The 23489-nt window shown below is 46.2% G+C and overlaps 2 protein-coding genes across 6 annotated transcripts in view; one reads left to right on the forward strand and one right to left on the reverse strand.

Moving 5' to 3' along the window:
- The window catches only part of IQCB1 (IQ motif containing B1), a 34341-nt gene extending 33106 nt beyond the window's left edge, over nucleotides 1-1235 (reverse strand). For 2 of the 5 annotated variants that reach the window (XM_075933103.2, XM_025178800.3), the window contains exon 1: nucleotides 588-1033. In XM_075933103.2, the coding sequence (XP_075789218.2) occupies nucleotides 588-633 (46 nt within the window). In that variant the 5' untranslated portion in view covers nucleotides 634-1033. Of the gene's footprint in view, nucleotides 1-587; nucleotides 1034-1102 lie in introns of those variants that run through there. The other 3 variants (XM_075933105.2, XM_075933104.2, XM_006137689.5) reach the window with 3 other exon arrangements.
- A 166-nt stretch (nucleotides 1236-1401) lies between these two features.
- EAF2 (ELL associated factor 2) lies at nucleotides 1402-16891 on the forward strand. Its single transcript, XM_075933106.2, has 6 exons — nucleotides 1402-1596; nucleotides 6725-6819; nucleotides 7419-7555; nucleotides 9035-9180; nucleotides 11210-11476; nucleotides 16081-16891. Exons 1-6 carry the CDS (start codon nucleotides 1431-1433, stop codon nucleotides 16125-16127), a joined length of 858 nt encoding a protein of 285 aa, XP_075789221.1. The 5' UTR covers nucleotides 1402-1430; the 3' UTR covers nucleotides 16128-16891.
- The last annotated feature ends 6598 nt before the right edge of the window (nucleotides 16892-23489 follow it).

The following is a 23489-nucleotide window of genomic DNA, read 5'->3' on the forward strand; positions in this document are numbered from 1 at the left end:
GAGCTGGGTCACCTTGCGCCCCCCCTGGAATTGCTTCACCCCCCCCGAGGGCATGCCCCCAAGTTTGGGAACCTATGGTAACTGGTTAAACATAGCATTTAACTGGTTAAGTGATTAAATGTGATTTTACATCCCTAATTAAGAACCTGTGGTGTCCCAAATTTTCAGATATCCTACGCAGCTGCATATTCTGTGCATGGCTAACGATGGCCCGGACATAGGTGACACCTACACACTTAGCCGACTCATTACACTAAAAAAAAAAAAAAGCCATCACTGGCAAAGCAAAGCTGCACATAAGATAACTGCAGAATCCTAGAACTGGAAGGGAGTTTGAAGGGTCATCAAGTCCAGTCCCCGGCCCTAACGGCAGCACTAAGTGCTGTCTAGATCATCCCTGACAGGTGTTTATCTAACCTGCTCTTAAATATCTCCAGCGCTGGAGATAATGTCCCCGCGCAAGTAAGGAATTAGGCATCTACAGCCGAGATCCTCAAAGGCAGCGCAAAGTTAGGCTCCTGACGACCTTTAAGGATCTGGCCCAAGTGCATAGAAACGCCACGCAGGCAGCAAATCCCTTTGGTCACCTTTCACTGATGCTGGCGCATGTCCCTGCCCGCAGGCCTTGGGCATCTCAGAGGGACGGCTTGGCCAGCACTGGGCCAGACTCCTAGTGGAGGGCAAGTGGCAGATGTTCTCCACCGCAGGACCGGACACAGGTTGGCACTGAAGATGCTGCCCCAGGAGAGGTGGGAGAGCCCCACGGCCAGGTGCCCACAGGTGGGTGCTTGGCACGAGTCAGCATCAGGAGGGGGGTCCACCTCCCTCCCCCCCCCGTGGGATCCCCAAATCCCAAGAGCACCTCCTGGGGAGAGCTGGAGCCCTAGGCGGCTCGTACCCCCATTAAATTACACCCGCTCAAGCCCCTGGAGGGCCTTTGCCCCGTCTCCGGCAGCGGGACTCGAACCTACGTCCCGCACACAAACAAACTCGGGTGGGCTCGCGCGCTGCCTCCCCCGCCCCCGGTCAGAGGGCTGTAACGACCGGCCGCGAGCCCCTCCACTTATGAGGTCACAGAGGCCTTTAGCCAACCGCAGCGTACCCCTGCGGCTGTGATTTGCATATCCGCGTCCGGAGGCCAACCGCTCGGAAAAGGGAGCTGCGAAACCGGCTCCCACCCCAACCGTCCCTCTGTGACAACGGCCTCCGGCAGACGGACTCCTCGCGACCGCGCCTGCGCGGCTTCGGCCCGCCTTCGAGTGACGAAAGCACGAGAAGGGCGGAGCTAAGAAGCAGCAGCCAGTAGGGGGACTGGGTGGGCGGTACCGGTCGCAGTTGCGACCCCGCCCCCTGGCGCGGGCGGAGCCAGGACGAGCAGCCTCCAGTCAGGGGGCCGGGTGGGCGTGGCGCCCCCCCCCGGCGGAGAGGGCATGTTCCGCGGCGGCGTGGGCTGCGCGGGGAGCCGATGGTGTGAGGCGGCGCGGGGAGCCGCTATGAACGGCGCGGCCCCGCAGCTCTTCGACCCCAAGGAGCGCGCGCTGAAGCTGGGCGAGAGCTTCGAGAAGCAGCCGCGCTGCGCCTTCCACACGGTCCGCTGTGAGTGCGCGGGCGGGCGGGCGGGTCTGGGCGGTGGGGGCATGGCCCCCCCCGGAGTGAGTCGCCCCCCTCCGTGGGCCTCGCATGGTCAGCGCCCCCCCCCCCCTCACCTGGCAGGTCACAGCCCTGGGGCTCTCCCGTGACCTCCCTACACACCTGGTCCCCTGGCACCTCTGTGACCGCCCCCCCCAGCACCGCCTGGCTGCTCCCAGTCCCCCTGGCATGGCATCCCCGTGATTTCTCCCTGTCCTGGGATACCACCGTGATTTCTCCCTGTCCTGGGATACCACCGTGATTTCTCCCTGTCCTGGGATACCACAGCTCCTGGCTGGCCACAGCCCAGAGACGATCAGCATCCTCCTGGCATCCCTGTGGATACCCCCCCCCCCCCCACACACACACTTATATCTGGCATCGCTTGGCCGATCACATCCCCCGGCACTTGGGATCCCCAGCACCCTGTGTCCTCCCTCGGGCACTGCGCTGCTTGGCTGGTCACACCCCATGAACGATTGGAATCCACCAGCACTCCTGTATCAACCCCCACGTCCCTGGGCATGGCACTGCTTGGCTGGTCATGCTCCAGGAGAGCGCTGAATTCCTCAGCACGCCCGCGGCTCTTCTCCCTTCCCCTTGGGGCATGGCACTGCCTGTCTGGTTGCACCCCCAGGGGGATCAGAATTCCCCGGGGGATCAGAATTCCCCCAGGGCACTGGGCTGCCTGGCTGGTCACACCCTAGGAAAGATCAGAATTCTCTCAGCACCTCAGTCATATTCCCTGGGGCATGGCACCAGCTGGCTGGTCACGCCCCAGGAGAAAACTGAATTCCCCCACCACTTCTATAACTCCCTTCCCTTCCCTCAGGGTATGGCACAGACTGGTTGGTCATACTCACCACACACCTGTAACCCCCTCTGCCCTGGGCCTGGCATTACTCGGTTGGTCACACTGCAGGGGAGGTCAGCCTCCCTTCAGACATGTCACTTCCTGGCTAGTCACACCTCAGAGGAAACCAGCACCCTTATGGACAGCCTGTAACCTGTCCGTCTCCGTACTTATGTTGTACAAGTGCTCTTTAGGCTGGCAGATGGAGTTGAAGGAGATGTAATTGAGATAGTGGTTGCAGGTGGCTCCTCCTTTGGGTTGAGAGATGTGGCAGTAGATGGAGAGGCAGGTGGTGGGGGAGGGTGCAGGCTTATGGGTTTTTTAATTTCCTTTACCCTGGCATTTTCCTGTTGTGAGAATGAGCCTGTGAAGAATGAGAGGATGAAGGTGAAGATAGAGTAGATCAGGAGTTGAGGAGATCAAGTCATTGAGGCTGCTGGTGGGGAACCCACACTCTGAAATCTCTCCTGCACCCGAACTCCCTTCTGGAGCCTGATCCCAAAAGTCCTTCCATCCTCAACCTCCTGCTCCATTCCCCAAGAGCCTGCACCCCCTCCAACAGTCCCACTAAGGATGTTAAATGGTGATCTGGCTAATCGTGTAGTTGATACAATTTGTATCAACTACACGATCTGTCGATAATGGACCGATTTTCAGAGCTGCAGCGGGGGTAGCTCCTGGTGCCTGCTGGAGTCAGGACTGAGTAGTCCTGACTTGTGTCAGCTCTGGCAGCCAACCACACTGCAGCTCTGCTTTTTAAGTGTAATAAGAGTCGCCGGACTCTTACTACATTTAAAATGCAGAGGAGCAGCGTCTCGGACCAGCGTGAGCTGGGACTGTTTGGTCCTGGCTCACGCAGAGTCCAGCAGCCCCTGTTTGCGGTGGCCAGGGCTGGCCATGGGCAGGGGCATCTCCAGCAATAGCCCTTGGCTGCAGCCAATCCCGGCCACCGTGAACAGGGGCGGCTGCTGCTGGAGCAGCCTCCCCTATCCTGCCCCCCGCCGCCTCTGATAAAGGCAGCAAGGGGGGGAGCAAGTAGTCAAGTACTCCACTCAGCTACCTGATAATCCTTGAGTAGTCGACTACTTGCTAACATTCCTACTACAAACCCCTTGACTCCAGCCCAGAGCCCTCTCCTGTATCCCAAGCCTCAGCCACAACCCACACCTCAACCCTGTCCCAGCCTGGAGTCCTGTTATGCACTCTGAATCCTTTATTTCTCACCCCAGAGCCTAGGGGAAGCTCCTGGCCTCCATCCTCCCCTCCCCATGGGGCTTTTGTGTGTTCCCCAACTTTTTTTTTTCCTCTGTGGGTCAGTGACCCCAGATAGGAAAAAGGTTCCTCACCCCAACCTAGAACCTCTCACTAATACCAGGACTCTACTGAGGTAGATATTATATAGACATTTGATAAGAAACAATTCCTAAAGTCTAAAAAGATGATAAAAGAAAGAGAGAAAGGGATTTAACATACAACCATGAGATGTAGAATTGAGACCCAGAAAGATGAAGTGGATTTCATGAGGTCATACAGGGAGTCTGTGGCAGAGCTGGGAATTGAACCTACGTTTCTCAAATACTAATCTAATTACTTGGATATAAAACCATAGAGTTTTCCGCAGTTGAAGTTATTGTTCACAGTCGACTCAGAGTTAAGCTAATGAGCAGGTGCGTTGCGAGTGAAGTTTGGGGTGAAGTTCTCACAGTGCCTGCGTTCTTCATCTATTACTTCCTTTTCTGGATACTAAAATCACGTATCAGGCATTAAGGTACGTTTTGGGAAACAACAGTGTCTTGGCACAATGCTACATAAATCTTGAGTTTGGGCTGAAACCCTGCCCTTAGCGATGGCAGGGCTTACAACAATCCAAGATTAAAAGCAATATTGCTCTCAAAGCTAGTGTGCCCTTCCTGAGTGCATAATAACTACTATCCTGGGAGGTGTGTTCTCACAGATTCTGAAGGTATCTAGGAGACAAATGCTGTTAGGATTAAGGTTCTGGTAATTTAGGGCTGCAGCTTTTGTTCTGCAGTCTCATTATTTATGGAATGATCCCCAAGGTTCGGTATCTCACGTGTTCTCTGGAGATTATCAAAAGTGCTCTCATAAAGTGAGATAAGATGGATATTGTGTATTCTATGAGCAAAATGAATCATATTTATAAAAGTGGCCACATCTTTGGGGAGGCGGTTGTAAGAGAAACCTAATACTGTGAGTGGATTTAAAGGGGTGTTGTAACTTGCAATCTGTTCAGTGCTTAAACAAAAAGTAAAAATAGGCTCTAGTAATCCACTGCCCATACATTTTCCTGCTGACTATTATGGTTTTATAATCCCTTTTTTCTGTTTCAAAATTTTTCTCTTCCTTGTCATCCTGTGTGTGTGTGTGTGGGGGGGGGGACACAAGAAAGTTAGCAACACTGAGTTCAAATGTGCAAAATAAACAGAAGAGCCATAAGAATAGAACAACGGCCATACTAGGTCAGAACAAAGGTCCGTCTAGCCAAGTATCCTGTCTTCTGATAGTGGCCAATGCTAGGTGCCATGGGGGAATGAACAGAGCAGGGAATCATCAAGTGATCCATCTTCTGTCACCCATTCCCAGCTTTTGACAGACAGAGGCTAGGGACATCAATCCTGTCCATCCTGGCAAATAGTTATTGATGGACCTTTTGTCCAGAAATTTATCTAATTCTTTTTTGAATCCTGTTGTAGCCTTCGCAACATCCTCTTGCAAGGAGTTACACAGATTGACTGTGCATTGTGTGATGAAGTACTTCATTGTGTTTGTATTAAACCTGCTACTTATTAATTTCATTTGGTGATCCCTAGTTCTTGTCTTATGGAAGGAGTAAATAAAATGGTTATTCATTTAACCATTTTAACTTTAGGCTCTGCTGCGGCTGTGGAATCCCACTAGCAGCTCTGAAAAGTCCCAGTCTTATTAATCTCTTATATAGCAGCCATTCCATAACCCTCATCGTTGTTGTTTTCTGGACTTTTTTCAGTGCCAAGATATTTTTATTTTTTATTTTTTTTTAAAGATGAGGTGACCACATCTCTACTCAGTATTCAAGATGAGGGCATACCATGTATTTATACAGATGCAATAAAATATTCTCTGTCTTACTCTCTATACCATTCTTAGTGATTCCTAACATTGTTTTCTTTTTTTGAATTTGCTGTACATTGAGTGGATGTTTTCAGAGAACTATCCACAGAGATTCCAAGATCTCTCTCTAGAGTAGTAACTGCTAATTTAGTCCCCATCACTTAATATGTATAGTTTGGATTGTGTTTTCCAATATTCATTACTTGGCATTTATTAACATTAAATTCATCTCACATTCATATTTTTCTCTAATATTTATTATTGTACTCTTAGCTATTACACTTCTTGTGAGCAGGTAAACTGGACATTTATTTAGTCACCCATTTCTGGAAAGGTGACCCAAAGTGCTAGTTATGCAGTAGCACCCAATGAGGACACACATAGTCTCATTCCTACCACAAGAAGCACCAGAACTTTGATGCTTAGGTCTGTAAAATGCTGCTAGCCGAAGCTTGAGACTGTTGGAGCTTGTTTAGGACATTGGCAATAAATTATGCTAGCTGTGTTAGCAGGGCTGCCAACTTTAATGAAACAAACTAATGTTCAACTCTAATTTTCCAGCTCTTTGAAATATGCAAAGAGGGAAAATCCTAGCACAAATGGAGACATCGTTGGGCTTCTAAGAAAGATGGATAGTAAAAGAGATCTAGTGTGTATGATTTTGTCTTGGATGTTGTTAATAAAATAAGAGCATGCTATAGTTAGGACTGCATATGTATTTCAAGTCTACTTTCATTTTTTTGGGCTGAAATTTTCTCAACCCCAAAGTAATTCTGTGGTAATTGTTTTCTTCAAGTATCAGCAAACTGATTTGGCCTTTTTTAATGTGAGGTAAACAGAAGAAACTTTCCTTATTGAAAGATTTTTATTTTGATTATTTTTTTGAAGAGCTCTAACACCAACACTTAATAAAATTTAGGTTGAATATCAGGAAAACCTCCTTGACTGAGAGGGTCTGTGCCTAGTGGAAAAATCTGCTAAGGGAATGGTGGATGCTGCACTAGTGAAGATACTGAGTTGTTGATTTTAAGTGTCCCCCAAACTCACCACCTTTAGATTTTATGATGCGTGTGTCAGTATTTAAGGGACTCATGAAAATCAGGTTGTTCGTGTTTTTTTTTTAACTTGTAGATGACTTCAAACCTGCATCTATTGATACATCCTCTGAAGGAGACCTTGAAGTTGGCAAAGGTGAACAGGTGACAATAACACTGCCAAACATTGAGGTGAGGGCTGATTATCATTAGGAAGTACTAATTATCATTAGGAAGTACTTTCAAAAGGAAAGGCTTTTCTTACTGAATCAGCGGATATGTTGAGTATAGGAATGTTTCACATTTCAAATATGTTGTATTTGACAGCCCTAAACTTCTCTGTCTGTAAAACAAGTACAGCTCAGACATTGGCTGCTGTGCAACACTCAAAGTGGTGGGAGGGCACCGTTTCTGAGGAAAATTCAGTCTCCTGTAATCCCAGACTGCTTTTCTGATATTGTCGACAAGGGTTAAAGTTTTTGATGGTACTTTTATCATGTGTGCCTATCTGTTAGAAACTGGACTGAGACTACCAGTTTATTTCTAACTGGCTGGGTGAAATTGAGGCTATGCTGTAGTCAATGGCAACATTTCTAGTGACTGCAGCGGGACCAGGATTTCACCCTTAGTTATTATGAATCTGAGTTTCACCTGAATTAGCAACAAATTTAAAAAGGCTATAAATGATTAGTTACAATGAATTTTTAATTACTGTAAAGGCTTATTCTCTGTTTACATTTCAATAGACTTATATGTATAATGCTAATTAGATATTTTTCCAATTGAAATAGGGTTCAACTCCACCAGTAACAGTTTTCAAGGGCTCCAAGAAACCTTATCTAAAGGAATGTATCTTAATTATCAATCATGACACTGGAGAATGTCGACTGGAAAAACTTAGCAGTAATATCACTGTGAAAAAAACCAGGTAGGTGATTGATACAAGAAACTGCCATGTCTCTAACTCATTATGAAAATGGTATAGGACATGGTATTTTGGTTCACATCAGGTGGGGTATATATTCTACTGCACACCACCTTGTTTGCCAGTTAATGCACACGTAGACATGTGCACATTCATTTAGTATAGTTTTGAAACAGGAATATATCAGCACACAGAAAACTTTTAGTGTGTGCCAGCAGGGACCATGTGGCCAATTAGTGCATGTCATAGTTGTTCATTAGAATTTATACTCTAGCTGGTGTGTACCAACACACCATGGAGACAAACCTTTAGAAATAGCTGAAAATCTATTTTAGGATACATACCAACTATTCTTAGATTTTAGCAAAATTAAACTTTTTTTCAAACATGATCCTTACAAAAACCTACCCATGTTCAATGGAATGAAAAAGTATGTCATTATTTTTCTGAGGGAAAAAAAAAGGACTTTATAGCTTTCAAGTCAAGGCTGGTAGGGATGGGTTTTAAATAGAAACATTGCATATCCTTGCAAGAGACAATAATTGTTTTCTCATAGTAAGCTTGGAAAACTGCTTTTTGCTATACATATGAAATGGTTTGGCTGATGTTTCTGACTTTGAACTATGTAAATAAAATAGCTTAAATTTTTGTGAAAGACTTTAGCAAAATTTTGAGGACCAATTCTTGTGATACTGATTATGTAATTCCCATTAATGCACATTCTGATGCTTTGTCCACATATAACTCCCTTCTACCAGAATTCTAATGAAGTGTTAATGGATGACTGAGGAAAATGTGAAACAGCATAGTAGAGGATGGGCAGTTAAAAGGCCACTGCAAATGGCATCAATGAACCTTGTACATCAAAATAACACTACTCCTTGTCCCTATATGTTGCTATATATCACTGTAGCATTGCAGTGTTTTCCAAATAGTGGGTCCCAAGATATGTTAATCTAGCCTTGGATATGGCAACCTATCACTGTGCCCTTGCCTAGGCAGATATACACCTCTCCCAGCCTGGTCTAGAGGGGAAGTCTGATGGTGAGGGAAAGGACATCAGGCCAAACTTGAGCAGTGCTGTGATCGCATGTGCCAGGAGTGGGTAGCCAGTTCTGGTCCCACAAGACAGAAGTCACCACTGCAGCATGAGTGTGGGGTCAGCTTGTACTCCAGACTTCCTTCTTCTGAGGCCGTACTGGGCTGCACCCAGCCAGGAATAGCGGGGGGGTTGTGGTGTGCTGGGACGGAGGGTACATATAGGTAATACTGGGTCACAAAAAATACAAAATGCAATTGGTGAGTCACTTTATTCAAAAGTTTGGGAACCGTTGTCACTGTGTTAGAAATGTAAAACACTAGCAATACATTGAAGGAAACCATAATGGATAGCTTAACACAGAGCTCAGAGTAGTGTGTGTTTTTATTTTGTTTAAATATTGTTCTCTGGAATCAATTGAAATGTTTCACTCTGTCGTACAGAGCTGAAGGAAGCAGTAAAGTTCAGTCTCGTATTGAGCAGCAACAGCAGCAAATGCGAAATGCCAATAAGACTCCAAACAATGTTAAAAATTCTCCACCAAAAGAAAAGATGTCTCCATCTTCTCCAATGGACGACATCGAGAGAGGTAAACTACAACTGTATCACTTACTGTTTCATAAATTGTGCAGACCAACATTACAAAGAAAAAGCCAGGTAGAGAGTCATGAATGAGGGTTTTGAATGAGGTGCACACTGGAAGCTGTTACCTAGGCAGTGTCCTTTAAAGTTTAGTGGTTGTTTTGAGGAGAGTAGTAATTCAACAGTATATGAAACCATTTAGGATTGAGAGTCAGATCTTTTGACGGTCACAATTAGCATTGCTTTCCTTCTCATTGAGTCCTGCCACTGCTGTTACCCTAAGATACCGGCTCAATTGTAGGGTTGTGGCACTGAAGCCATGCTAGCCAATCCCCCACTTCCTCACTCAACCTGTCCTTCCTCATTCTTTGCCTTTTGTGTACAACAAATCGTTGGTTAAAATGCATTAGTTTTTTTTAAATAAAACGTTACTTTTGTATAGACTCATTATCATGTAAATCTAATCCGCGATTCAAACAGCAACCTACTTTTCAAAATCAGATCAGACTTGCGAAGTGGTTCCCTGTAGGGTTAAGAGACAACTGCAAAAGCGGCGAGGAGTCCTGTGGCACCTTATAGACTAACAGAAGTGTTGGAGCATAAGCTTTCGTGGGCAAAGACCCACTTTGTCAGATGCATGCAAATAAGACTCTGACGAAGTGGGTCTTTGCCCACGAAAGCTTATGCCCCAACACTTCTGTTAGTCTATAAGTTTGAATCTGCAAAAGCGGCAAGAAGTCCTGTGGCACCTAACACAGCTACCCCTCTGATAAGAGACAACTGAACATTTATATAAGTCTCATTCTTGAGAACTTGTGCTTTGGGGAGACTCCACATTCTCCCCAAATAATATAAATCATATTCTTGTGCTTTGGGGAGACTTTACTTTGGTAGGAATCTTTGTATTTAATTTTGAAGGAGACTCACTTTTTTTTTTTTTTAGTGGATGGGGAAGAAAAGCAGTGTTAATCACTTGCTATTTGAATGTTAACAGGTGGTAGTTTCATTATTCTGAATTGATATTGGCTCTTAAGGGTGCTCTGGTTTCTTTTAAACAGCTTTTTTCCAGATCTCTCTCGTTATGCAGGTGCCTTTCTTTCTGGTTTAGACAAATTTTGACCAGAGAGTCTTACTTCACAAAAAGGCAATTTAAAAATACCAAAGGTTGCAAAAGAAATGAAGTGGTGCTCAAGTGCATGAGAAACCTGAGAATTTTTCTCCATGGTCTGTTTGTTTTGTTTAAAACCTGTTCTGAATGAGTCACCAAGACTAACATATCCCAAAGCTCTGTCCCTATATGCTGCCAATGAGGTTTATTTGTTTGGCCACAGTAAATTATGTGCTGGGGTCTGGATGGTTTCCTGTGAGCTGTTCTAAATTTTCCCTAGTTCTATAAAAAGATTCAACAAAGATTTAATGAAACTGCTGCATAATTTTAAAATATGGGCAATCACTCCATGTATCCCACAAAGCTTAATTTGGGATTGAGAACAATGAATGTTGAGACAAACATGTACATGTTGGTTATAATGCCAAAATTGCTGCTATCCATCGCTGCTGCACCATCAGATGTTCCACTGACCAGTTCCTTTTTTCACTATTTGTCCCTTGATTCTAACTTGAGTTATTGACTCCTGTAAGACATCTGTTAAACAAAACCTGAAAAAATGAAACTTGCTAATCAGAGGCAGATATTAAGGACGAGTTAGGGTTTGCTGCCCACTGGAGTGTAGGGGCACCTTGGCTGCCAGCCTTATCTGAACCCTAATACATCTCTGCTCTGAAAAGCGTATGGCCTAAAAATAAGACTGCAAAGAGTGGAGGAGAAGAGTATAGCGTACAAGTAAGGTGATCAAGTTGCTTGTACTTTACACTTTACTCCTGGATCTTGTGTCTTTCAGTTTAATCACTCGACTTGTAATAATATTGTGACATTCACTCTAGTCGCTTGTGCAGCACTTCCCTTGTTACCATCTCCTTTAAACCAGGAGACTTATCTTGCTTTGTTTCTCAGTTATTCTGCATCGTATTTTCAGAGCTAAAGGCAGAGGCTAGCGTCATGGACCAGATGAGTAGCTCTGACAGTTCATCTGAATCAAGAAGTTCATCGTCGTCTTCATCCAGCAGTGAAAATAGTTCTAGTGATTCAGAAGATGAAGGGGCTAGGCCTTCTCTCCCTATGTCAATGCCTTGCTTGCAACCACAGCCTACCATGTCTGCCATACCACAACAGGCCACCCCTGACATGGATGCCAGTCATAACAAATCACAAGAGCGTGGTGGCCATATGATGAATACACTAAGTAAGTACAAAAAGACAGTGCACTAAAAAAAGAACAATCTCAAGCTTCAGAAACCTAAAAGGAAACCATAGACTCTAACTATCTCTCTTTTGTAATTTAAAATCGTGGGAAGAGATGCCGGGGTTTGTTTGCTTATTCTGAATTAGAAGTTGGGCTAAAAGTTACTTGATCAGCAAGAATATTAAATTAAAGCTGATGCAATTTAATATGTCATAGGCCATACTGGCTTCCTCACAATTGCATGTACTGGGACTGTAGGGCAGTAATGTGACTTGAAAATGCTTGAATTGCTTTGGCACTCCCAAAACATGCGAGTGTAATTTCCTGAATAGATGATACTGGAATAATATTGTTCTGATAATACTCACTTACAAAAGGGAGTTATCCTAATCCAGCAGTTCTCAGCCAGGGGTATACAAACCTTTGGGGATACGCAGAGGTCACCCAGGGAGTATATCAGCTCATCTAGATTAGTGGTTCTCAGTGTGGGTCTCGCTAGGGGTGTTATTAGACTTGTTGGGGTCTTGGGTTGAAGCTGAATCCCAAATCTTATTGTTTGGAGCTGAAGCCCTTGGGCTTCTATTTTGCCTCCCCTGTATTCCCCACATTGGGCAGTGAGGCTCATACTCTCTTTGGCCACCCAACTGAGGGCAGGCTCAGGCTTCTGTCCCCTCCCCTCCTTCCTGGGGTCATGTAGTAATTTTTCTTGTCAGAAGAGGGGCCCTGATGCAATTACATTTGAGAGCCCTTGATCTAGATCAGGGTTGGGGAGCCTTTTTTGGGTCAGGGGCCACTGACCCACAGAAAAATCAGTTGAACCCAGGCTAGGTGATTTTGTGTGCTTCAGCCCACAAGGAGATCAGTGGGGGGCTGGAGCACCAGCACAGGTTCCCCAATGCTGAGGGGGAGCTCCAAGCCTCGGGGCCAGATCCAGGTGAGCCTTAGGTTCCCCACCCAGATCTAGATATTTGCTTGGTTTTATAACAGGCTACGTAAAAAGCACTGGTGAATTCAGTACAAACTAAAATTTCATGCAGACAATGACTTGGTTATTCCCTTCTGCATATGAGTACATATTGAAATGTATGTACAATATTTGTATTCAGATTCATCGATTTAGTTTATAATTGCATGGTAAAAATGAGTAATCAATTTCTCAGTAGTAGTGTGCTAGGACATGTCTGTATTCATATATCTGATTTTGTAAGCAAGTAGTTATTTGAGGTGAACTTTGGGGGTATGCAAGACAAATCAGAGTCCTGATAGGGGTACAGTAGTCTAGAAAGGTTTAGAGCCACTGTCCTAATCCACTCCGAAATCTTGTGATTCATAGAGTCTTTTCTAAGGTACCAATCCCCTTCTATGTATGTAGGGAAGAGAGAATTTTTCTTACCTTTTTCCATGTTGAAGGGATAGGAGATTATTACAATTATGACAAACTTACGATATTTAAAGTACAACTGGGATTTTTAAATACATATTGTTGCCCAGAAAGAGGCACGTCACTGGTTTGAACAGCAGCAAGCAAGACTGTCCTACGTAAAAGTCTTCACTTAGCACCAAACAAACAAAACATGGTCTAACTTTTCAGAACTGATGAGTACCCGCTGCTGCTATTGATGTTGCCTTTGAAAACAAGCCACATTTTTTAATTGGATTCCTAATGGCAGGCTCCAAATTTGGAAAAACTTGATTATAGGCCCTAATTTAGTGATAATGTACACTGAAGTTTTTGGACAGTTTACGCTGGTTATACTGAAAATGTCATACACAGTATGTCCCCTTTTGTTTCACCAATACAAAGAATTAAAATTGGTAATGACGTAGTACAGTTGTATATTGTGGTGACATAGCTAAGCTTACAATCAGTTTTCTATTTAAAGCCTTATTTTCACATATCACCTTCACAGAAAAAAGAGTAGTCCGAAAACATTCAATGGTTATGCAAGGGGGCTAAACTTTTTTGGTTTAACTTTGATGGCCTAAAGTAAATACGCTGCTTGTTAGATGAAGCCTATATTTAGAAAGTTCCATATACCTCAGTCCCTTCACTCAGACATGGAAGTATTTTCAAACGTGTTATTCTACACACATTTATAGAAAACACTTTTGAGAATAAAATGAACTGTCTTAGTGACTAATGGCTGGTTCACAGCTGGCAAAGCTCCCATTGAAAGATTTATGTCCAAGTACAGGTGGCTGATGGCGTCAGTTAAAACTGTCATAGTGAAACACACTATCTTAAACTTGCAGCAATACCAAAACCGCACAAGGAGCCCACTGTCCCTGGGGGACTTTAGAGTTCTGCTGCAAGGGGGGTGAATCCTCTGACCCTTGTGAGCCATCTAAAACTTTGGGCTGGCTTAGCTATAAACCTGCATAGAATTTAGCTCTAATCCAGAATTACCCATTTAACGCTTTAAGCAGCTCTGCAGATGTGTACCGACTCTGGCCCCCACAAATGTCTTTGCAGTGTTAGGTGCACCAAAAGAGAAGAATGATCTGAGATGAAAAGGCACTGCACACTGGCTGCAGTGAGGAGCATGGCTCTGCAGCGGTTCTCCTCCTGCACTCCAGAGGCTCCACCTGTGCAGTTTACAAGCACACCGTGGTAGTTTGAGGTCACATCACTTGTGACCTTTGAAAGCCATGCATTGCTCACACTCAACCCACCTGTTTCTGTGTGTGTGTGTGTGTGTGTGTGTGTGTGTGTGTGTGTGAATTAATGCAAGTGGGACACAGCAGACGAGTTAGCTTCCCCACCCACCTTTTGATACTCTAAGCAGGAAAGGTGCTAAAAACTTTGGGACTGACATAGGGATGTAAGCAACTGGTTGACTATCTGATAAGCATAAGCTTATCGGATAGTCGACTAGTGATGTGACTACTCGCTTCCTGCCCCTTGCTGCCTCTATCCCCCCAGCATCATCTCCGCGGGGGGCAGCAGAGGTAGAGGCACAGCAGGAAACGGTGGAAGTGGGGTATCCACTTGTGCCGCTTCTGCTGCGATTGTGCTTTTGAAATGAACAAGAGCTCCAGTAGGGCTCTTGTACATTTCAAAAGGAAGCCCTGCAGGGAGCGAGGGGCCAGTGGGGAAGTCCCCTGCTGGTCCCACACTCCCTGTGGGGCTTCCTTTTGGAATGTGCACGAGCCCAGTCAGGGCTTTTGTACATTTCAAAGGCTGAGGCAACGCAGAGAGCGCGAGGCCAGTCACCTGCTGGCCCTGCGCTCCCTGTGGGGCTTCCACTTTTGAACTGTAGCAACTGCTGGCAGGGCTTTTGCTACAGTTCAGAGAAGGAGGTGCCCTTATAGATTCATCAGATAGTCAATGAAAATCCCATCAACTGTTCGATTAGTTAATCTAAATTTAACATCCATAGACTGACACAGGCAGGGTGTTCGCTGCTCTCCTGTAAAGGACCATCCTGTATCCATTTCCAGAGAGAAAGCTAACTGAGGATAGGGTGCAAAACAACAGAAGTGTAAACACAAAGCTTTGTGTTTTAGGGAACTCCATCAGCTTCAGTCACTCTTGACCTACATTGACCTTGACCTGCCAATCTGGAGGTCCATCCATATCTGCTTTCTCCCACTTTATACTGTCCCCTGGTTCTCATCTTACCTCTTAAGTAATACTGAAGATTGCAGTAATTGACAAAGTTAGGAGCATTTGACAGTATTTTGTGTGTAGTTGGTTTCATTAGGTGCTTTCTTATTTGTCTAGCATTTCACCCAGTAACAACAGGAGAGAGATTCTTTCCTTGTTTCATTTTTTAATAAAGGAAAATGCAATTGTATAACTACCAATTTGGCAGGGGACTAGAGGAACTTATGCAGTATCTGAAATTGCATCCAACTCATTTATAAAAAATGCAGATTTACTGTTGACAACACCCCTTTAACTTCATCCTGTGTGGAAGATGGTGGAGAAAAGTGGTAGAGAAACTGTCAAATGGAGGGAAAAAATAGCAGGGAAACTTACTTGGTGCTAGGTAGACAGCTGTTGCAAGCACAGGATAATCACTTTTCTTGTGCCCCATTTAAAAATAACTCCCATTAATTTTTCAGTGACAGTATACGTAAATATTTCCTTTGATCTTTTGTTTGCCGTCTTGCTCCACAACCTGTGGTGGTTTTTTTGTTTGTTTTTTGTTTTTTTAAGGTGCGTCAAACAACGTGTTTTCCTCTTGGATACTACTTTGCTCTCAAACAGATCCAAGAGGCATTTAGACTCCTGCAAACACCAATAACTTGTATCCTGTTTTGTTTTTTATTAAATGAAACGGTATTCCCCAGCACCTTTCTGCTGATAAAGTATCAAAAGGTGGGTGGGGCAGCTAGCTAGTCCTCTGGCCTTCTTGCACTAATTCCCATACACCAACAGGTGGGTTGAGTGTGAGCAGTGCATGGCTTTCAAAGGTCACATAAGTAAGATTACCACTCCAATAGTTAAGATAACAGATGAGTGTTTACATTACCAAATGTTTTGGTGTTTAATTCCTACTAGAAAATACTGGATGGGTTTAAAAAAAAAAAGAACTTTTCTTGCGGGAAAGATAGTTATTGTGTGAGTTCCATTCAACTGACTTTATCTTCTTTTCTAGGAAATGACTTGCAGTTGAGTGAATCTGGAAGCGACAGTGATGACTGAACAAGATTTTGGCCTTAAAGATGCATCACCTCTCTTTGCTAAAGCTGTCATAGCATCTATTTTGCACTAAGATTAGATTACCCAAGAGTGAAATGAATGTCCTCAATTTTTGGAAACAGACATATCTTAGTTTTCTCCTGGCACATCACATCTATGGTACTGCAGCACTGATGTATGATCACTGCTCTGGTACTTGCTTGTCTCTTCCAAATTACTGTATTACAGTATCAGTTCTTATGAACAGATTCTGGATTTTGCCTCAACCACCTGTCGTACTTGAATCTGATTTATAACAGCTAGTTACTTTATATAATAGATATGGGAATGGGGGAATTTCTAATATTTATGGAGGCAAGTTTCCTTACAGTTTAATGCCTTCTTTTAACTTTTTATGTTACTTTTCTTTTGGAGAGGGAGGAGATCTGCTGTGTAAGCTACGTTTTTATTCTGTTCATAGTTCAGGACTGTAAGGAAACTGCTGAATAATACGCAGTTACAGTTTACGTCCCATCACTGAATTATTAGTCTAATTGTATTCTAGGACTTTTTATATTTCTGAGCCTTGTGTTTCTTAAGGGAACTTGTCTTTTTCCCTGCCTTTACTCGGAGCAGTTGGACTCCTTACAGCCTCTTCCTATCTGTATTTACATAATTGCAAAGACAGCAATGAGTTTCCTTCATTTAGTTTCTGGAACTGAAATCCTATAATTCCTTTCTAGGAGTTTGATAAAATTAATTTAATAAAGCAATATTTATAATTTTAATGCTACTGATTGTGTGAATCTTTAACAAGAGGTAACATGGACTGCATTTTCTCTATGTAGTAGCCTTTCAAGTGAGCGAACATGTAAATTAGAGAGAGGTGATACAAGTGAGTATGAAGTCTAAAATGGGTACAAAACAACATCATATAGTAGCCCAGTGTCTGTGAGTCTGTAACACTGATGTACGTGGCCACGCCCCCTGGCCGTGTACGTCAGCGCCCCGCCCCCCCTTCCCCTCCCTCCGCGGTGGTTTGATCAGCCCCATGGCCCCCTGGACACCTCCCCCCCCCAGCACTGCTTCCCTTCCCCTTTTCTCCAGCCCCCCCCATCCTCCCCTCCAGCCCCACAGCCTCCAATCTCCCCCCCCGGCTCTGCTTTCCACCCCCGTTCTGGCCAGCCCCACCCATTTCCCCTCCCTGCATGGCGCGCTGCGGCACTCCCAGCTGAGCGGCGCTCCCGCCAGCCCTGGCAGGGGAGCAAGCGGCGGCAAGCAGACCTGGAGGGATGCAGGAAGCAGACCTGGTGGGGGGGGTCAGGGTGCAGCCACTGGCCGCAGCCAGACCCCAAAGGGCCGCTTGCTCCCCTGCCAGGGCCCAACTGAGCGCCGTAGCGTGCCATGCGTGGAGAGCACGGACCCCAAAGGGCCTCTTGCCACTGCTTGCTCCCCCACTGGGGCCCGGCGGGAGCAACGCTCAGCTGGAAGCGCTGCAGCGTGTCACGCAGGGAGGGCAAGAGGGGCGGGGTGCCATGCAGAGAGGGGGAGGGGGTGGGGCTGGCTGGAAGGGAGGTGGGAAGCAGAGCTGGGGGGGATCGGGGGCTGTAGGAGAGGATTGGGGTGCCCGAAGGAATGGAGGAGGGAAGCAGTGCTGGCGGGGGAGTGTCCGGAGGGCCGGGGGGCTGGACGGGAGGAGGGGGGCGGGAAGCAGACCTGGTGGTGATGGGGGGGTGCAGCCACTGGCCACAGCTGGACCCCAAATGGCCGTTTGCTCCCCAGCCGCAGCCCAGCTGAGTGGCGCTGGCGCTGTGCTGCTCAGCTGAGTCCCGGTGGGACAGGAAGGGGGGAGGGGCAGTGATGTACATGGCCAGGGGGCAGGGCCGTGTACATCACCGCCCCCCCCTTCCTCCTCTGGCCGTGGCACTGAGTGGTGTGCCCCTCAGCTGGGCTGCCGGGGGGGAGGGGGGCGGTGATGTAGACAGCCCCACTCCCTGGCTGTGTACATTGCGGCCTGGCTGAGTGCGCAACATTCAGCCGAGCTGCCATGGAGGGAGGGGAAGGGGGCGGGGTGGTGACTTATGCAGCCTGGGGGCGGGGCCAAGTACATCACCGCCCCCCTTCCCCTCCCTCTGTGGCACTCAGCTGAGTGCTGCGCCCCTCAGCCGGGCTGCCAGCAATGTAAGGGGCTGCTTGGGCTCCCCCAGGGTAGGAGGGTAAGGGAGGACAGTGATGTACACGGTCCCGGCCGTGTACGTCACCGCCCCGTCCCCCTCCCTGGCAGCAGCCCGGTTGAGCAGGCAACACTCAGCCAAGCGCCACGGCGGGAGGGAAGGGGAAAGGGGGTGGGGAGAGACGGAGAAGAGAGAGGCAGGAGGAGGAGGAGAAGAGTAAGGGAGAGTGAGAGGCAGGAGGGGGAGAAGAGAAAGAGATGGAGAGAGAGGCAGGAGGTGGAGGAGAGCTGAGAGAGGGGGGGAAGGCAGTAGGGGGAGAGAGAGAGAGACCGAGCGAGAGAGCTCAGGAGAGAATACCTGAAAATCCCGTTTTATGACGGGCTTATTGGCTAGTAAAGAAAGAATCTCCATACTGGTATCCTACACATTTGTACATTATAAGGCCAAAAGAACCACATATTTTAGAATGGCAGATGATTTGCACTGTTTATCTGAGTTGCAAAATATATAGATTCCCACTAGAAACTCCAGGCAGGGAAATACTATAAACAGTTGATTCAGTGATTACAATACTGATGCTGTGTTCTGATCATTTCTCATAGCATGTGCCATGAGTGTTATCAGTGACTGCTATTGTATCTTATCTGAAGTAGAGAGAAGAATCTGCATGTCCATTGTTGTTATAGATGAATGTGTTCACGGCATGTTGAACAACTTCTTTAAAAGCACTGAAAATTCTGTAATCCCACTCTCTATCTACAAAACTATCCTTGGAGCTAACCAAGTAAAATATAGCAAATGCCTGTGGAATATACTTTGACAAGACAAATCAAATTAAATCAAATCTCTTCTTGTTTGTCAGGCTGAGGTGACTCGCTCTTTCATCATAGCTCCATGACTACATAATAGGGTAAAATTCCATATGTAAGTCTAGACTTGTGAGGTGACATGCACATTCCCTTCATATACACCATAGAGCTTATTTAGTGTAGGGGTCTTAAATTGTTGGGAGCAAGTATCAACTTGTGGGTGCTCTGTGGCAGGATCGCTAAGGAGTCCTATGTAGGCCCCCTTCTTACAAATTTTCTTCTGCTGTTGCCAGCAGAAGCTTAAGAATTAGTAGCAACATTTTCTTGCACTGAACTTTTCTGTCTCCCTACCTAATTTTATCCTCCCTTGCTCCTTTATTAGATCATATATTGCTCATCTTCTTGGCCTTCCCTAGATAGCGGTAGTGGTCTTTCTCTATTTGTACAGTACACTGAAGTTTGTGAAGTGGGTTAAGATTGTTGAAAAGAAGATAACCCATGATCCTTACGCTGAGAAGCCTTCATCACACATCTTACAAAAACAGAGGGCATGTCTACACTACATTGGCCAGTGAGTCTCCCAGCACAGGTCAACAGACTTGCATTTGTTGGGCTTGCTCTATTGTGCTAAAACAAGTGGTAAATGTGGCTCAAGCTGGAGTTTGGAGCAGGGGGGCCTTGACAGCTGAGGTCTGGTGCAAGCTTCAATGTCTACACAGCTCTGTTCAGTGCAGTAGCATGAGCTCTGCAACACAAGCCATGGACCTCGGGTGGGAGGCTTGTTCCCAGATATAGTGTAAGTATATCTTGAATGATAGTAAATCCTGGCATAAGGGGGAAGGGGAAGACAAGCTGGAGAGGGTTCTGGATTTACTCGAGGGAAAAAAGGGTTGCTAAGTGGTCAGAAGAAGGGAAACTGTCTTCAGGGGACAGCAGTGTTATGGCCATCTTGTGTTTCTCTCAATCCTGGAATGTTCCAGGACCAAAACAAGGCAAATCACATTGGGGGAAGAGTGTGTATGATGACTGGGAATGTGATGAGAAGGGGGCAAGACAGTCAAGGAGAACTGAGTCATAAAGGTGGCTTTCTTTCAGTTGCCATAGATCACGTGCAGCTTTCTAGTTCTTCATCTTTGGCCGAGAGAAGAACCTGACCTGAACAATGAGGTTTGCACTTCTCCACTGTGTTCAGTCGTAGGTGAGTCCCCAGCGACTCTAACCCTCCTTGCTTATTTAAAAGAAATGTCCTTTGAGGAATATTTTGCAATATTGGCAATACAGAAGTGTGTGCTCTCTGGCAACTGCTGTGAATGAAAGCTGCTAGCTCGGGTCAGCTGATCTGAGATGACAGTTAAAGAAGAGCAGTAGACCATCAGGGCTGGCTCTGCATCAGCCTGAAGCAGAAAGGGAGAATGAAAAGGAGATCAATGATGAGCCCAAGCTGCAGGCAGCTAGAAATGAAGGCAGATTCTCTTGTCCCCTCCCAACATTTTTTGTGCACTGCCACCTTCCATCATCTTCACCCTTCACGCCAAAATAAGCTAATTTCTCTGGTTGTATGAAAGTGGACTGGCTGTGGTTGAATGTTAGTTGCGTGGGCTAAGAGCTGCTATCCATTTACTGAAAAATATCAAACTAAGAAACTTTGGCCACACTACAGCAAACATTAGTCTTCATGGTCAGGCCAGGTCTATACTAGACTCGGAAGGTCAGCTTAAGGTACACAACTCAAGTGATGTAAATAACATAGCTGGAGTTGATGTACCTTAAGCCAATCTTTACAGTGGGAGGTCAACAGGAGCAAAAGAGCCCGTCAGCTTCTTTTACTCCTTGCAAGTGAGAGGAGTACCACCGCCTATCGGGGGTGCCCTCAGCATTTGACTGAGCAGGTCTTTACTAGATCCTCTAAATCGAATGCAAGAAGATTGATCTCTAGTACAGCAGGTAGAGACATGGCCCCATGTAGTGGCTCCCTGGGTAGGCGTGCCCAAGGTAACTGCTTAGCCTGGAGTAGATTGTCTGGTTCAACTGTTACAACTGGTATTTCTAGTGTATGCAGCAAAAACAAAGAGTGGGAGGAGTTACTTTTAAAGCTCATTGCCTTGATATACATTATATTTATACCGCAATTTTTATTGGCTTGTAATAGCTCAGTTACTTTATACCACAGCGTTTGATTCTACAAGCACTTATGCACCTGCTTAACTTTGCCATGTAAGTAATCCTATTCACTTCAATGTTTTTGAGTCTTGAGATTTTTCGGGACTGGTCAGGTCCTGAGGGTGCCTGACCAGGGAGATCCAACTTGTACCATGAACAAAGGAGTTTGCACCCAGGGTGGTCAATTCTGGCCCCTCTGATGCTGGCCTTCAGGCTCTCCCTGGCCTCCAGTCTGGGTTCCCCTCATGGCTGCTGATCCTGCTGCCAGCCCAGCCACTGGGATCTGCTGCCAGCTGTGGTTGGGCTCTCTGCCCCCTGCCTACTGTACCAGCTTGGCTCCCAGCTCTCCAGCCCGGTTCCAGCCAATGGCCCTCTGGTTGCCAGACCAGCTCCACTTTCCTACCTCCTTTCTCTCCGTAGCTGGGCTGCCGGACCCTCTGCTGCCAGATTCCTAGCTGGCCCCCGTTCCTAGCCACTGGAGCCCTCTGGTCTAGCGCTCTCTGGACTGGCAACATCTGTGACAGACTAATCCAACAGGACCACAGATATTACCAGACCAAAGAGCCCATGGACCAGAAAACTTTATTACAGGGTTAACCTAACTTCTAGTTTGCAGCGTGTGTTCTTGAGAATGTAGGGTCTTTGGGGACAGAGACTGTTTTGGGGTCTTGTACTGTACCTAGCACAATGTGATGTGAGACTCTGAGGGCACAACTCCAATACAAGTAAGTATGGGTATGTCTACACTACCACCCTAGTTCGAACTAGGGTGGCTAATGTAGGCAACCGGAGTTGCAAATGAAGCCCGGGATTTGAATTTCCTGGGCTTCATTTGCATGTTGCCGGGCGCCGCCATTTTTAAATGTCCGCTAGTTCAGACTCCGTGCCACGCGGCTACACGCGGCACGAACTAGGTAGTTCGGATTAGGCTCCCTATTCCGAACTACCGGTACACCTCGTTCCACGGGCTATTTGTACACTGTACAAATCCCGGGCTTCATTTGCAGCTCCAGTTGCCTACATTAACCACCCTAGTTTGAACTAGGGTGGTAGTGTAGACATACCCTATGAGAGTTACATGCATAAAGCACCTCATGTCAGTGGTTTGGATCCATACCTGAATTGAATTTTTTCAGATCATTCTGCTAACCTGTTCTCTTTAAAATACAAGATGAAGAAGACCTGGACAAGTTTTAGCTGCAGGGGTGGAGTAAAGCCAAACCTCTAGAAACATGGGGTAGGAAAAAGCAGCAAGAGCTGAGCCCAACCTGGATGTGTGAGGTCGGGGGTGGAAGAAGGAGTTAGAGATGGCAGGTTTGTGAGACAGGGAAGATACAAGTGGTGCGAGCCAGTTAAGCAATTAAATTAAACCAAAGAGCCTGCTTAGATCTATTGTTTTTCAGGAACTGGAGAAAGCTTAGATTTGATGTCTACACATCTGCCTCCTGTCTGAACACTGTCCAATAGGGTATTTTTTCTAAGGATTTTTGAGCATCCACTACTCCAGTTGGAGTCAACGGGAGCAAAAGATGCTCAATGTACCTCCAGCAGACACTGGTCATCTGGGGGTAGAACCAAACCTGGGACCGCTGAAGCTTAGTGCGTGTGCCTCTACCGCATCAGCTAAAAGCCAGCTGGCTCTCTGCTAAATCTCTAAAATGAACACATTAGTCTCATTGTAAGTGGTCCCAGTGCCACTGGATGAAACGGGGCACCACAGCCAGAAGAGGTGTGGGTTACACTAAGCACCTCTGAAAAATCAAGCACATAATCCACAAGGTTGTTAGCTTAATTAGTGGGTCCTTTAAAGCAGGCGAAAGTTGGGAAGGCCAAAGAACTCCGCCTTACCAGTGCCAGCTTTAGCCCATCTCTTCAGGGTGAGGGAGTGAAAACCAGGCCTGCTTAGGAGAGAAGGGAAACCTGGGGAAAGCCTCAAAGGAGAGAACGTTCCAGGAGTGAGGCAGAATGGTCAGGAAAGGCCTAGAGAGAAAGTCCTAGGCTGAGCATGTAGGAAGAGGCCCTGTGATGGAAAGACAGGGCAGCATAGCCTAGTTTATGAGGCTATGGAGTCAAGGATGGGTAGTGATTGCTCTTATGCTGTTACTTTGAGGTGGTACAGCTACTGCTATCAAAGGAAAGAGAGATTCTAAGCCCAAGAGAAAGGGAAGGTGTCTAGTCGTGAGCCCTCTAAGGTATTCTGTTTTATCAAAAATCTCAGTCTTCTTACAAACCTGCCCATTTCT

Source organism: Pelodiscus sinensis, chromosome 7 (genome assembly GCF_052426305.1).
Source record: "Pelodiscus sinensis isolate ZL-2025 chromosome 7, ASM5242630v1, whole genome shotgun sequence".
In the NCBI taxonomy this organism is placed as follows: domain Eukaryota; kingdom Metazoa; phylum Chordata; order Testudines; family Trionychidae; genus Pelodiscus; species Pelodiscus sinensis.